This window comes from Calliphora vicina, chromosome 5, assembly GCF_958450345.1.
Source record: "Calliphora vicina chromosome 5, idCalVici1.1, whole genome shotgun sequence".
In the NCBI taxonomy this organism is placed as follows: Eukaryota; Metazoa; Arthropoda; class Insecta; order Diptera; family Calliphoridae; genus Calliphora; species Calliphora vicina.
This window is the reverse complement of record NC_088784.1, coordinates 104,754,521-104,768,907: the sequence shown is the minus strand read 5'-3', so window position 1 is coordinate 104,768,907 and position 14,387 is coordinate 104,754,521. Positions and strand designations below refer to the sequence as shown.

Below are 14,387 nucleotides of genomic sequence, written 5' to 3'. Positions count from 1 at the left end.
GTTAAAGAAGATGGTACTTTGTGACTTTTGCTCGATGGAATGTTATCGAATAATATCGATACTAACAAGAATTTGCTGCATTAGCGGAAGTTAAAATAAATTGGAAATTTGTAGTATTTGTTGGATTTAAATTCAAATTAAATTCTAAAATTAATTGCATTTGAATATGATTGTCTAATTATTGTTGCAACTTATTATTATAAAAAGAATTATAAAAAGAAAACTGACTTTTAAAATTGCAAAATAAAATGTGTTACTTGGCCGCCACTTTATATATTTAAGAGGTACGCAATGGACATCGATTTTCAAAACAAAAAATATTATAATGTAAAACGTTTGAATAAATTTCTTGGCAATTTACACCTGAGTGGAACAAAATCCTATTCATTAAAAAATATTTATTTTATGCTGGGTTACAGGTCCATTTCGATAGTTGCTGTCGCCTTATTGCACTTAGGACATCTCGACCGTATCAATGTCACCTATATTTTCGAAATAAAATCATTTATCATGGTGCGGTAACGATCTCCATTGCCTGGAAAGCCGTTCTGAACCGCCCACAAACTTTAAATATATAATTAATTCAATTAATTCGAAGCTCTGGTGTATAATTCACTAAAATCTTAATTCGGAATTAAAAAATAGAAACAAGATTTGTCAAAAAAAATTACAAAAATTATGTGTCTGATACTACAACAAAATACATTGACTAGCATGTATTTTGTTGTTGCAAAAGTTAGGTTTTTGACAACAGACTTATGTTTTTTATAATTACGTCTGGTCTCTGTTACCCTATGACATCAGCCATTCATTACATAGGCTTTTATTTAAATAGATAGATGGATTTAATTCATAATAAAATTCATTCAAACTATGAATGATTAATTTTTTTTGTTAATTCTTACAAAATTAGTTTTAAAAAAATTACTTAAGCCTTTTTAATAGATTGAATTTGAATCATTCAATACGTTTGTAAAGCTATTTTGTAATGGATTTTAATTAAAGAACATTTTTGTGATTTAATAAGGAACTAATTCTATAAAAAATGAATTCTGAAAAGAATGAATTCAATACATTTGAAGTACAAAGGAATTAAGGGCTATGAATTCATAATGAATTCTCTCGACCCTTTGTTTACACTGCGGTTGTAAGACCTGGGGCTAATTCTCGAAATAAATTTCGAATGCTTCTTAGCTTTCGAATAAAATCTTGCTGGTTATCGATGTCATCAATATTCAATACATTTTATTCGATATCGAATAAGGGAATTCCAAAAATAAAAGAATAAGTAAATATTCGCTCGTATACTAATGCGATAATTAGCCCCTTGGGGGTAGTCTGTTAAAAGACAGTAGTCTATTAATATGACCGGTTTCTGAGTTTAAGACGGTAGTCTGAGTTTAAGGGTAAAGAATGATCATTAATCTTATTATAGGTCATAATTATCTTGGTAAGATGTGTATAATAAAGAATGGGTGCGTTTATGAATGCAGTAATTTTGCATCAATGCTGCAAATTAAAAGTTTAGAGTTCGAAAAAGCATATTTGGCATAATTGCTTTACGTCAAACGTTTTTTAATGCAAATTGATGGCAGTGATGCTGGAAATTTTTGTAACCAACGTATCATCATTTAGTTTTATGTTGCAAAAGTTTGCCGATCGTGACATCAGTGATGCACAAATTACGAACGCACCCACTAATACGTGTAGATCAGCGAAATACAATGAGCTCTCAAATGAGCTCTCTTGTTTTTATTTTCACATGTACGCAAGCACACACATTGTATAAAAACAGTCAGTCTCGCATGAGCATTGATAGAAGCAGGTTGTGTTACGCTTTTATGCTTGTTTATTTCAGCTAGTTGTTTTTGTTTTTGCCAGAGAATAATTCTCAACTCATACAACTACAATATCTAAAAACTGTAGTGGTGTGAGTTTGCATTTCGCTGTTCTAGACTATCGCCTCTGTCCTATATAATTGACAAATTGAAGTTTAGCAAATTGCACACTTAATTGTACATTGAAACAGCTGGTTTATTTATTCGAAAGTAAAACGAGTAAATCATGAGAAGACCAAAATACGTGAATTCATTTTAAAACGAAAATTTGACTCCGATTCTGTTTACAGAACAGGGGTTAATGAATATAAAAACATATACAGGGGAGCACATTAACACTTAAATGCATGATTTTTACTTTTATTTTTTCCACAAAATATCAAATAATTAGTTGATTTTTTTTTATTATATTTCCTTTAGCTTTAGTTTGATTTAGAATTTCTTTAGCTGAAACTTTTCGTACTCCATTTGATTTTTCGGAATTAGAATCTGAATTAGTATCAGCTTATATTCCTCTAAAATTAAGTAGAACTGGAATGTAGACAATTGGCAACAATATGCATTAAAGGGTTAAATATGACAGTATTTTGTATGAGAAGATAGGGTATCTATGGCTGCTAATTAAAACAAGTGTCATTTATCCTAAATAATAACGGTGGTATTTAACAAAAACACATTTTAAGTTTTTTTATTTATTTTTTTATTTTATTTTTTTATGGTTTTTTTTATAGTTTGTTTTTTTATTATATAATATGTATGTATTAGTAAAATATTTTTTGTTTTTATTGTAAGGAATATTACGCATACAGCATAATATAAAAAAAATGTTTTTTTTAAAGATTTTTCATACTTTTGAAATGATTTTTTGTTTTAAATTAAAAAAAAAAATTAAATAAAACAAACACCAACTTTATTACACTGATACAGAAAAAAATAAAACTCAAAGTAATTATTTGATATTAAAAAACAAAAGAAAAATTATATAAAAACAAAACAAAAAAAAATAGCTTTGAAAAAAGACACACAAAAAGATGAATAATATAAACCTAAAAATGTAAAACAGCACAATAATTTTTAAATTTTTTTAAAATAATAAAATTTATAAAAAAGCTAATTTGTTTTGTTGTAAAATAGTGTTCTTTAAATATAAATAGTTGTTTGTTGGAGGTGTTAATGAAATTTTTAATTAATATTTTTTTTACAAAGTTTTTTTTTAAGAAAAAATGTATTTTTGTGATTTTTTTTTTAGATTTTTTTGTTTGTTTTACTTCTTAAGATTTCTTGTTATTTTATTTATTTTATTAAGAAAAAAATATGAATGCATTATTTGTGGTAATTGTTGTAGTTGTTTGTTTTTGTTTTTTTTTAAATATATTGGCGGTTTAAATGTATATAATTTAATTTTTATTCATTTCATACGTTATTTTTAAAAAAATATCAGTTATTTTTTGTGTAGGTTTTTTGTTTTTATTTTTTTATTTTTTGAATGGAGAAACGTTTACACATGTTATGTTAGACATTTATTTTATTTTGCATGTATTTATGTATGTAGTATTTATTTTATTACGAAAATATTTTTTTTTTGTTTTTTATTTTAAATTTTTACGCATACGAAGGAGTAGTTACAACGACGAGGACACAGAACAAGTAATAATGTTTGTATAAAATAGGTGGTTAATAAAAATAAAATTTAAGTTTATTTTTATTATAAAAAATATACAAAATCTACTTGTGTGTTTGCTGTAAAATGACAAAATTTTAAATAAAAAAAGAGAAAAAACGGTCTTTCGAAGCATTTCCATTTTGTGTTGTTTATATTATATATAAATGTAGTGTAGTTTCTTATTTTATGAATTTTGTTTTTACATGTAGTTTTCAAACACATTTTTCATACATTTTAACGAATGCGTAAATTTATGGTCTTGTTTTTTTGTCTTTACCTTTCTCTACAATAAATAAAAAATGTTTAAATTTTCTTTAAAACTCCCCATTTTACTTGCTGTTGTTGTTTTGTAAAAAAATAAATGTTTTGGTTAAAATAAAAGCAAAAAAACTAAATTTTGGAATCATAAAATATTTATGAGAACATAAATGTAGTAAATAGCGGTTTGTTTGATTAAAAGAAAAACAAAAAAAGTAACACGTTTTTTTTTGCAATTAAATTATTTAAAAAAAATATTCTTTCTCCTTGATGTTGATGACGATGTTGTTGTTCTTTTATTATTTAGATTTTTTTGTTGTTGATAATTTTTCCGTGTGCTGTTTAATTATTTGTTGTGTGTAGATTTTGTTGTTGTTGTTTTGTAGTAGAAGTAAATTTCTTTTGTTGTTGTTGTTGCTGTTGGTAGTTGTTTTTTTTTGTTTTTGTTTGTATAGTTGTTGTTGTTGAATGAACTCTTTTAGAGCAAATGGCATTTGGTCCTCTTCCTCTTTTTAACTTGCAATGCAGCTCTAGTAGCTGTTTCGAAGACTTCTCGAACACCCTCCTTGGACTTGGCCGAACATTCCAAATAAGCAAAGGCATTAATTTTTTCAGCCATAGCGCGACCCTCTTGCGGCTTGACTGGTTCCTGTTTCATTTTTGAAAGATCCTGTGCAACAACAAGCAAATTAATTAAATTAGTACATATGTATAATAAAATAGTAGTTACGATTTGCGCAGACTTACCCGGATTGTATTAGGATCATTTCTCAAATCCTTTTTGTTGCCCACCAAAATAATGGGAACATTTGGACAAAAGTGCTTGACCTGCAACGAAAATAAAAGAAAAGTATTTAAAAACAAATTTAAACAGACATTAAATATTACTTCTGTTGGAAGACAGTTTTCTATAGAAAAGTTTTTTTGGAAGCCACTTTTCTATAGAAAAATGTGTTTGGAAGACACTTTTTTATAGTAAAAAGTCTTTGGAAGACCCTTTTCTATATAAAATGTCTTTGGAAGACACTTTTCTACAGAAAAATGTCTTTGGAAGGCACTTTCCAATAGAAAAATTACTTTGGAAGATACTATTCTATAGAAAAAATGTCTTTGGAAAATACTATTCTATAGAAAAATGTCTTTGGAAGACACTATTCTGTAGAAAAATGCCTTTGGAAGACATTTTTCTATAGAATACTGATTAAAAATTACACACTTATCATTTTCACTTTGGTTTCATTTTAAAATTTTTTTGATTTTACTTTTCTGAAGTTGCAAATTATGAAATTATTATTTACCTCTGGTGTCCATTTCTCAGGAATATTTTCTAAAGAATCTGGTGAATCAACTGAGAAACACATTAAAATAACATCTGTATCTGGATAACTGAGTGGTCGAAGTCTGTCATAATCCTCTTGACCAGCTGTATCCCATAAGGCCAGCTCAACCTGTAACAAACACAGACAAAACAAAAAAAATTAAATACAAATGTTACATTTTTTTAAACATGTAAAAGATAAATATAAATATAATATTATGCTTAAAATGTTGATTGATGTGTTTAAAACATTGATTCTGCGTTTGTGTTATTGTGGCTCGTTTAACAATAAGATAAGAAACCAATAAAAATCAATACTCATCAGACGATGATAGTAAATAAATAATAAAACAATATACATACATATGTATAAACAAATAAATAAATAAAATAAATATGTATATCTATACATATACATATATATAAATGTAGGTTTGTTTTTATAACATTTTTATAACAAAAAAAAATATACTGTTGTGCTCAACAACTTTTTTCTGTTTGGTTTGTTTTTTTATATTCTGGAATATTGGCTATTAAAGAGGAAATACCACAATTATTAATCATCAAAAAGTATTTTACAAATAAACAGCAAAAAGTGTAAGAGGTAGGTAGGTAATGACTGTATTGAAGTAGACGGTTTATAATATGAAATTTAACACGTTTTACTTTTTAAAACTTTTATTTTTACACATATTTTTAGTTAAATCTAAAAATAGTTTAGTTTAATTACAATCTCATGATATTCCAAACGTTATTTAAATTTTAGTTTAAACTAGCAAACAGCAGCATTTAACATCGCTTTGATTAAATAAATGTTGCAAAATTTAGAAATTACTAAACAAAAAAACCACATTATTTTATAATTTTAGTTTTAGTGAAGGTTTTGTTTAATCTCAAGCTATATTTAGGGGTCACAATTAATTTAATAAAGTAACAAAAGCTAACAGCAGCTTTTTATCGTAATGCTTACAAAAAAACACCACAATTTTATCAGTAAAGTTCAACAATTGTTTTTAGATTTTTTTTAATAGACTTAAATTAGAATTAAAGAATTTTAACAGGAATTAATATAATATAAACAAGGAAGTTTTTATTTTATTTATATGTTAATATTATTTACAGTTTGTTTATTAATTTTTAACTGAATGTAAAGCAGAAAGGTATTAGGCGTAACTAGAGTTTTTCTTAGGAATTTCCAGGATGTTTTGAACTTGTTTTTCTCTTAAAGATGCTTAAAGCTCCAAAACAAATGCAGAAATAAGATTTAGAAAGAAATAGACCAAAAACAAGTTCATTATTCAAATTATTCCAAAAACTCGTGAATTTTCAGGGCTGTCACAGAATTCTATTCTGATCGAAAGTGGAATTATTTTAGTATTTTGCTATTTTTGGAATAAAACCAGTAGAATTGAATTTTGTTTAATATTATTTGATTTTCTTCAATTTATAATTAACATCTTTAGTTAATTTTTGATTTAATTCAAAAAAATATAAAACATTTTTTTTTTTTTGCGAATTAACAGAATTGGAATCTAACAAAGTACAGTCGGGTAGAATCAAAATTTTTGGGAAATAAATCTGTTATTTCTAAACGGCTGGTCCGATCGGGATAAAATTCGACGTAGGCGCAAACAAGAATTATTCTAGTTGAAGTTATTAAAATGGGCCCTACAAATGATCCAGGTGTGGCGCTATGGGAGCTTAAAGTAGGGTACCTTCAAAATGTAAAATTTTTAAACACGTGTCATTTTTTTTGTTTCCCATCCGATTTCAAATATTTTTATATTTTTGGAAAGCGCTCGGCTAGGTCTTGATGCTTGCTTGTGCTATTTATCTCTTCCAAGTTACCGGCATTTCAAAATTGTCTTTTTAATATTCCGCCATACCTTGGTCCGCTTTTTTAAAAATATAAGTCGTACTTTTGGACCGATTGAAATCGAGTTTTAGTTAGACTTCAAAATTACCAATAATATATAGAAGATTTCAGAGCATTATCAATTATGGATCCAAAAATATACTTTTTTTCAATTTAAAAATTAAAAAAATAGTAGATTTTTGCTGTTTTTTTTGGGCGAAAAGGTGACTCTTTTTTTATTAAAACAAAACTTTCTTTAAGAGCATATAACAATTTTATATTTTTCTGTAAGGTATCTTTATGGAGAACATTTTGGTATATATCGTCCCTGGTATATATCGTCCCTATTTTTTTTATAAAAATTTCAACTTTGGTCCACATGTTCTAAAATCCCCAAGCTGGTATCAGAAAACCAAAAGCAGCTTTGGAAACCTTGATGTGTTCCCTATTTATCCCCAAGGTATTTTCCCAGCCCCTATGGAAATGTGGACCCTAAGGGCAAAATTGTAAAAAAAAATACTATTTTTGGGATTTTCGCTCCAATTTTTAGGAATTGCAGGATTGCCTTTGTTATTTTTGACACGTTTTTTTATACTTTGTTATTTAGAATGACAAATTTAAAAAATTTTAAAAATTTCATTGAGTTTTGTTAATAAATAAAGATTTTATTACATATTTATTGAGTTTCTAAATCTAAAATTTGTATCAAAATTTTAATAGGAACAATTTGATTCACATTTATTCCGATCTAATTTTTTTGTTGAGATAAGTTAATTTTTGGTCTAACAAAAAAAAAATTCAAGTCAATATCTCAATTAGATTCAAAAATATGCCACATTAAAGCTCCGTCTTTCAAAAATATACTTTTCTATAATAAAAAATTTGTATAAATTTTCTTAATACATATTTTATTCAACAACAAGTCAATGAATGGTTCTGACTTAGTCACAGATTGTGAATTCAAAAATTAAACCAGAGATCAGTAAAGAAAAGTGTGATTTTTTTTTAGCAATAAACATGATTAGAATGTTATGTCATACTATTTGCAGACTTGAAACATTTGCTACAAACTAGAATTAAAAGCACCAAATTTGGGTAATAAAAAGGCAACCTAAGTACAGTTTAATCACAGGAAAAATCAATTATTTCGTAATCTAAAAATTCTCAAAAGTTTCAGTTTCAGAATAAATTCATATCCAATTCCTTAAATTAAATACATTTGCACATCCATGTCGTTGAGATTACGTACGTTTGTGTTAATCATTTGAAAAAAAAAATTCCTACATACGTTTCGTAGCGTCTTGACGCAACCAAAAGAAAAATAAATAGATAAAAAAAAAATGAAGTCATGATTCGCGTGTAAAAGGTGTGAGTGTGTAAGTAAGTTTGTATTAATTTGTTATATTGTTTGTGTGTTAAAGTAAACAATCAAAATACCCGGTATTGTATTTACAAATAGGTGATTATTAACTATGCTTGTAGATATAATTGCAAAAGTTAAAAAATTTAAAAATAAATTTTAATTTTTTGCCATCAAATTTAAATTGTTAAAAAGAACATTTTGGTTAAAAAAAAACAAACAATTATTATATTATTGGAAATTAATCAATAAAATTATTATTATTATTATGGCTAAAGGTATGTATGTCACATTATCTTTGATTTTAATACAAACGAAATGACGATTCTTACAAACACATTTCAAATAAATAAATTAATAAATTAGTTCTTTCTCTCTGTTGCTCTCTGAACCCCCTATAGTAGTTCTAATACTACTACATATAGTAAAAAAGATCAACCAGCTGTTGTTGTTCATTTGTGTGTTAGAGGGGGAAATTTATGCGGTTTGTTTAATTTTTGATAAAGTTAATAGAAATTAGTTATGACTCAATTGTTTTAACAAAAACAAATACCAAACAAAGACATTTTTAACCTAGTGAAATCATACTTAGAAAAGGTGTAGGGTAAAATTAAGAATAATTTTCATAGAACTTAAAAAACTTAAATAAATTTTGAATAATCATAGTTAATTTATAAGTGCATCACACCACCTTATTAAATATGAGTGTAGTAGGCTCCTCTCTTTTGTATGTACTTTTACTACATGCATACATTAAAAAGAAGCCCCTCGCAAAAACGTCTCTTCTCCAGCTGTTTGCCTCCCCTTTTTACCACCTACCCTCCTTTACTTGTTGTTTTTGTTTGGGTCTTGTGAGTAGTAGTAAGTGATCTCTTTAGTATATTCATAATTTCATTTAATGTCTAGTTAAACAACCGCATTTGAATAAAGTTGTCTGCGCATTTCTTTATTGTGTGTTGTGGTAATTGTTGTTGTTTCTGTGTGCTTTTTTTTAAATTTTCTTTGTACTTTGTATGTTTATTTTTTATTGAAAGTGCTTTCCATACATGTATTTGTTATAACTAACATATAGTGCTAGAGCTATGATGACGATGTCTTCGCCTGTCACTATGTGTCTAGCTCTACCAATTGAATGTCTCTTGAAATTTTTGTAATATTGAAAATTTCTTGTTTACTTCTGTTTAATTTAAATCTGTATAACAATGTTAATAACGTAAAAAGATAATCATGTGTTTAATTCCCCAGTTTGTAGGGTGTTTTCTTAAGTCCAACAAAATTAACACCCTTCATTATGATATAGAATAAGTTTATTATGGCGTTTGTTACTCTCAGCCCTATTTTCTCAATGTCTGGTTATTGTTTTTCGTAACGATATACTACTTCCAATTAATATAATTTTTATATGAGAACTATCAGTATTTCAAAAAAGGGCTCATAACACTAAATTTATTTGTCTGTTTGTTGAAAACATATTTCCGATGGTCCCGATATCTTAACTTATTTGTGTCAAAACTATTACAGATATTCTTACTTTCAACAATGTTGTCCATGTAAATCATCAAAATCAATCCCTAAAATAAGCGAAATCCTACGATTGCTTATTTTTATTCTTTACAACAAATATACTTATAGACAACTAGGGTTTGGGGTTTCCCCGATAATTTTATTTCCCGGGAAACGGGAATGAAAAATTTAATTTTTCTGAAATTTTTTTACAACCAAAGAAATAAGTAAACAAGAAAATTATTTCATTAAAAAAGAAAGAAAATTTGTTTAAATGAGTTTTCAAAATATCTATAATGCATTCAACAAATCATTTGACATCCGATTTCTTATTTTATTGGCAAAGTTTTCAGCCAGCGAGAAAACTCTTTAGCTTTCCACAGTAAAGCATTATAAAAACAATCCCACTTTAATGTGCGATTGCTACTTGCTTCAAGTAAAGCTAATTCGCACTTAAAAAGACTTTCAGCATTTGATTTTAAATTTTTAGGGTTTTCTTTTTCGATGTTGATTGAATATTCTAATTAGTTTTTAAAATTTTGCTCCATTTGTATTTCGGAAACATCATCATCGCTTTGAACAGATGAGGGAACATTGTGATCAAATAGGCGTTCATACATTTGCTGTCCATAATTTTTTTAAATTTGGAACAAACCCTTTATCAAATATTTAAATGTATTCAATTTTTTTATAAATTAATTTTAAATTTCCCGTTTTCCCGGGAAAAAATTTAAATTACCCGGAAATTCCCACCAATAATTTTAATGGAAATACCGGAATATCCCGGTCGGGAATTCCCTAACCCCAACTCTAGATAAAACTAACCCCTAACTAATACTGTCTAGATTATCCTAAATGAAAATCAGATAAATCGAGCCAAAAATCGAGTGATATATGCGAATTGGATTAAAAACACTTATAAAACAAGCAACAGTGCTATATTCGGCTATGTCGAATCTTAATGCCCTTCACCAAAGATAAATATTGAAAACAATTTTAGTTAAAAAAATATGGTAAAAAAAATTGTTGGTGAAAAATTATTAGTGGTGAAAACAATGTTGGAGAAAAAAAACTTGGTGAAAAACCAAATTTGTGGTGAAAAAATCAATATAGTGCTTATACCACATTTGTGGGCCGTTTTTCTGGATTTAAAATAGCAACCGAACTAGAACTATACCCGATATATTGATGTATCAATCATGTTTATAAGTTATTTGGGGATTTCGGACAGACAGACGGACATGCTATATCGACTCGACTATCTATAACGAAATTTTTTTTTAAAAAATCACCAATTTCACCGAACTTCAAAATAATTTTTATTCGACAGATAATGAAATATGGATTGTGCAAAAGGTCGCATTTCGCAAGGTTAAAAAACGGTGACGTGAGTTACCTTAATATGTAAGAAAACGATGGAAAAAGCATCATGTTTTAACGTTATTTTAATATTTATTTTCATAATCCATTTTTGTAATTGTTTCGCACGATAAGGTTTTTGTTAATTACTAAAAATGTCTAGAGTCAAGATTTGCGACAATTTATGATTTACAAAAATAAACGATTTTAATAATGTTGAATTGAATAAAAAACTATTTGTGATGATAAATTTTCAAAAATTCAATAGTTTCAAAAATTAGAAAATAAAAACTGGTAAAACTACTCTAAGACAAGACAATAGTAGCAAGAGTTTAAGAAATTCCTAGAAATTGCTCCCCGGGAGTTTATTATTAAACTAAAATTGGAAATTAGTTCTCGAACTGCTAGCCACAGACTGAACTTTCGTTCCCCGCGAAAAACACTCTTATTTCTAAAAAAAAAATCGTACTACTCATATCAGAACTCAATTATATACCTAGACAAGTTAGGTAGGTATAGGTATAGGAAAAATATCACAAAATACGGTCTCACAATTATACTTCAAACGAAGCTTTATCAGATGCGGTTATAAGAGAATGACAAAATTCATTTCAAAGGAGACGATTCACTAATTGATTGGTACAATGCATGGTCACTCTGAAGTATTAATAAAAAACATGGGATATCCAACAAAATACTGAGTCGCTAAATGTTCGCCCTGCCCCTGTTTTCTAAATCGAATAGTTTTCATGGTTTGATTACTCGAAAGTAAAACGACAAAATCATTGGATTCAATATACAGAATTCCAAAATACATATATAACGAAGACATTACTAATTTCTCTTTTTATTTCAGTTTATAACATATCTATTTTTACTTTGTGAGGCAATTTAAAAATAAATTTATAACAAGTCTATAATAAAAATAATTTTATTAAATCGATAAATATAGAGAGAGGTATGTACTTTAAACTTTCATTTCTACTTCTATAGCACAATATGACATTTAATAAAGAATCTCAATTTCACAATTATACGAAATTATTGTCTCTATTTTGAAGAATTAACCAATTTAATTACACAAATTTCAAGTATTAGTATCCCAAAAAAACAATAAAAATATAACATCCGCAATGTCTCCAATTTCCCCATTAAAACAGTAAACTTGCCAATTTAAAAGCAACTGTATGGCAACATTTTAACAGCGAACAAGGATGAGATAAAAAAATAACAAAAACATAACGAAAACAAATAAAAACAAAACTGAGACAAAGATCCAAAAAGAAAAAGCAGGAATGATCATACAACAAAACAAAAAAAAACTACCACTATCACACAAGAAAATTAATAATGAAAAATAAAATTAACCCACTTTCAAAGAAATATTTAAAACAAACTGATAAATTTATATTCATGTACACATGTTGAAGTAGTAATAAGAGTAAGTAGCCTTACCTGTTTGCCATCTACTTCAATGTCGGCCACATAATTTTCAAATACAGTGGGTACATAAACTTCGGGAAATTGGTCTTTGCTAAAGACAATCAATAAGCAGGTTTTACCACAGGCACCATCGCCAACGATGACCAACTTTTTGCGGATCGTCGTCATTGGTTCTGAAAAATACAAATAAATAAAGATTTTTAATAATTTTTTTTTTAATTTTATAAAAACAAAAAACACCCACTGTCAGGATAACATGATGAAAATAAAGACATTTTCTTTAATTTATTATATTTGGCAAAATATATTTTAAAGCACTTTTTTCAATTTTTCTATAAAATTTATTTTGTTACAACACAACAGCGTAGTTCTTGTTGTTGTTTTCAGTTTAATATGGTAACTCTGTTGAGACACCTATTCGAGACGATGACAAAAAAAAAAGAGACAAGACAAAATAAACGTTATATAGTGCTCCTTAATTGTGACTTATTTAATTCCCTTTCATTGTCTGTTTCGGGTATGATTGGTCCAGCGAAACCAATTTTTTGTTTACAATTTATTTCCAAATAAATGTCTCTTTTGTCATCATTCTTCTTTACACACTTTGACGATTGGCTGTGTGCGTATGGGAATATGTGTGTTTGTTTTAAGGTTGACGTATTACTTGACGATGGCGAAGTTTTTTTTCGTATATTTTAATGTTCTTTGTTTTTTTTTTAATTTTTATTTTCTAATTGTATGAATTTTTTAAACACACCAATTATCCGATCGACCGTCCATCTAGTTGTCCACAAATAAATAAACTAAAATAAATAAAACGTATCAATCCCATCAATGATCGAGTAATGGTTATGTATTTTTTTGGTAAATTTTTAATTCGTTTTTATTTTTAAACAAACAAATAAATGATTAATTTTCTTTGAATAATCTCATTTTGATTGAATTAAACTTATCGAGTTTTCTTTTGATAATCATCACTCCAAAAGAAAGACGACAAAAAAGACTATAAAGCAGGCAACACCCTGTGTATGAGTTTGCCCTTCCTTTTGCACTCCCCACAACCCTTATGAGTGTAAAGAAAATACAAAAAACCGTATGTATACATTCCACCTTAATCATTCAGTTTTTTTATTGTTGTTTTATTTCTTATTAAACACACACACACAAAAACATGCTCCAATACACACACATACACAATCATCACCATCATATTTTAACTTTTTTTCTCAACTTTTTTTTAAACAAATATACTTTTCCAATTTAGCACGAATCTAAAAAATCATATCTTTATTTTCACATTTTAAACAATTGGAGTTTTTTCTTCTTTTTTTTGATATATTGTTTTCCTATTGAGTAAAAATCTTTTTGATTTTATTACTTTGGTACCTACATTTTTTATATTTGTTTGATTTCCTTTCGTAAAACGAAGAAAAAGAAATCTGTTAGTTTTTCTAAGTTAATGTTTTATAACAAATTCGTTTGTTTGTATTTTGAGAAGTTTCCAATTTGTTTTAAAGGTATTTAGCAATTTGTTTCTATTTCAAGCACTTTTTTCTTGTTTTAAATAAATTAAATAAAAAATGTTGGATTTTCTTCTTCTCATGCAAAAGTCTACTGAAAAATTATGATGACAACGCCTTCAAAATTTTTACGTCCGATGTTATACGAAGAAAAAAAGAAAATGGCGTATATTCAAAGCAGTGTTGCCAGAAAATGGAACTAAACAGAGATGGAAAACTATCATTTTGTTGGTATAAAAATGATAATTCAATAACACTTTTTAATTTTCA

The 14,387-nt window shown here is 27.2% G+C and overlaps 1 protein-coding gene across 2 annotated transcripts; it reads right to left on the bottom strand.

Annotated features, from left to right (window-relative positions):
- Positions 1 to 2,514: 2,514 nt before the first annotated feature.
- On the bottom strand, positions 2,515 to 14,254 carry Rho1 (ras-like GTP-binding protein Rho1). 2 transcript variants are annotated; one of them, XM_065514425.1, is made up of 5 exons: positions 13,988 to 14,254; positions 12,610 to 12,770; positions 5,058 to 5,207; positions 4,507 to 4,587; positions 2,515 to 4,429 (listed from the first exon to the last, which is right to left on the bottom strand). In XM_065514425.1, exons 2-5 carry the CDS (start codon positions 12,763 to 12,765, stop codon positions 4,238 to 4,240), a joined length of 579 nt encoding a protein of 192 aa, XP_065370497.1. In that variant the 5' UTR covers positions 12,766 to 12,770; positions 13,988 to 14,254; the 3' UTR covers positions 2,515 to 4,237. The 2 variants fall into 2 exon arrangements, with proteins under 2 accessions (XP_065370497.1, XP_065370494.1); XM_065514422.1 differs by lacking the exon at positions 13,988 to 14,254 and adding an exon at positions 12,842 to 13,297.
- Positions 14,255 to 14,387: the final 133 nt, after the last annotated feature.

Bases quoted from the DNA above. Each gene is read 5' to 3' on its own strand.
- Rho1 (XM_065514422.1), bottom strand. From the start codon at position 12,872: ATGTCTTTATTTTCATCATGTTATCCTGACA. The intron at 12,771-12,841 runs GTGGGTGTTTTT...TGTATTTTTCAG, and splicing joins TTCATCATGTTATCCTGACA to AACCAATGACGACGATCCGC. The intron at 5,208-12,609 runs GTAAGGCTACTT...TGTTTGTTACAG, and splicing joins TTGAAGTAGATGGCAAACAG to GTTGAGCTGGCCTTATGGGA.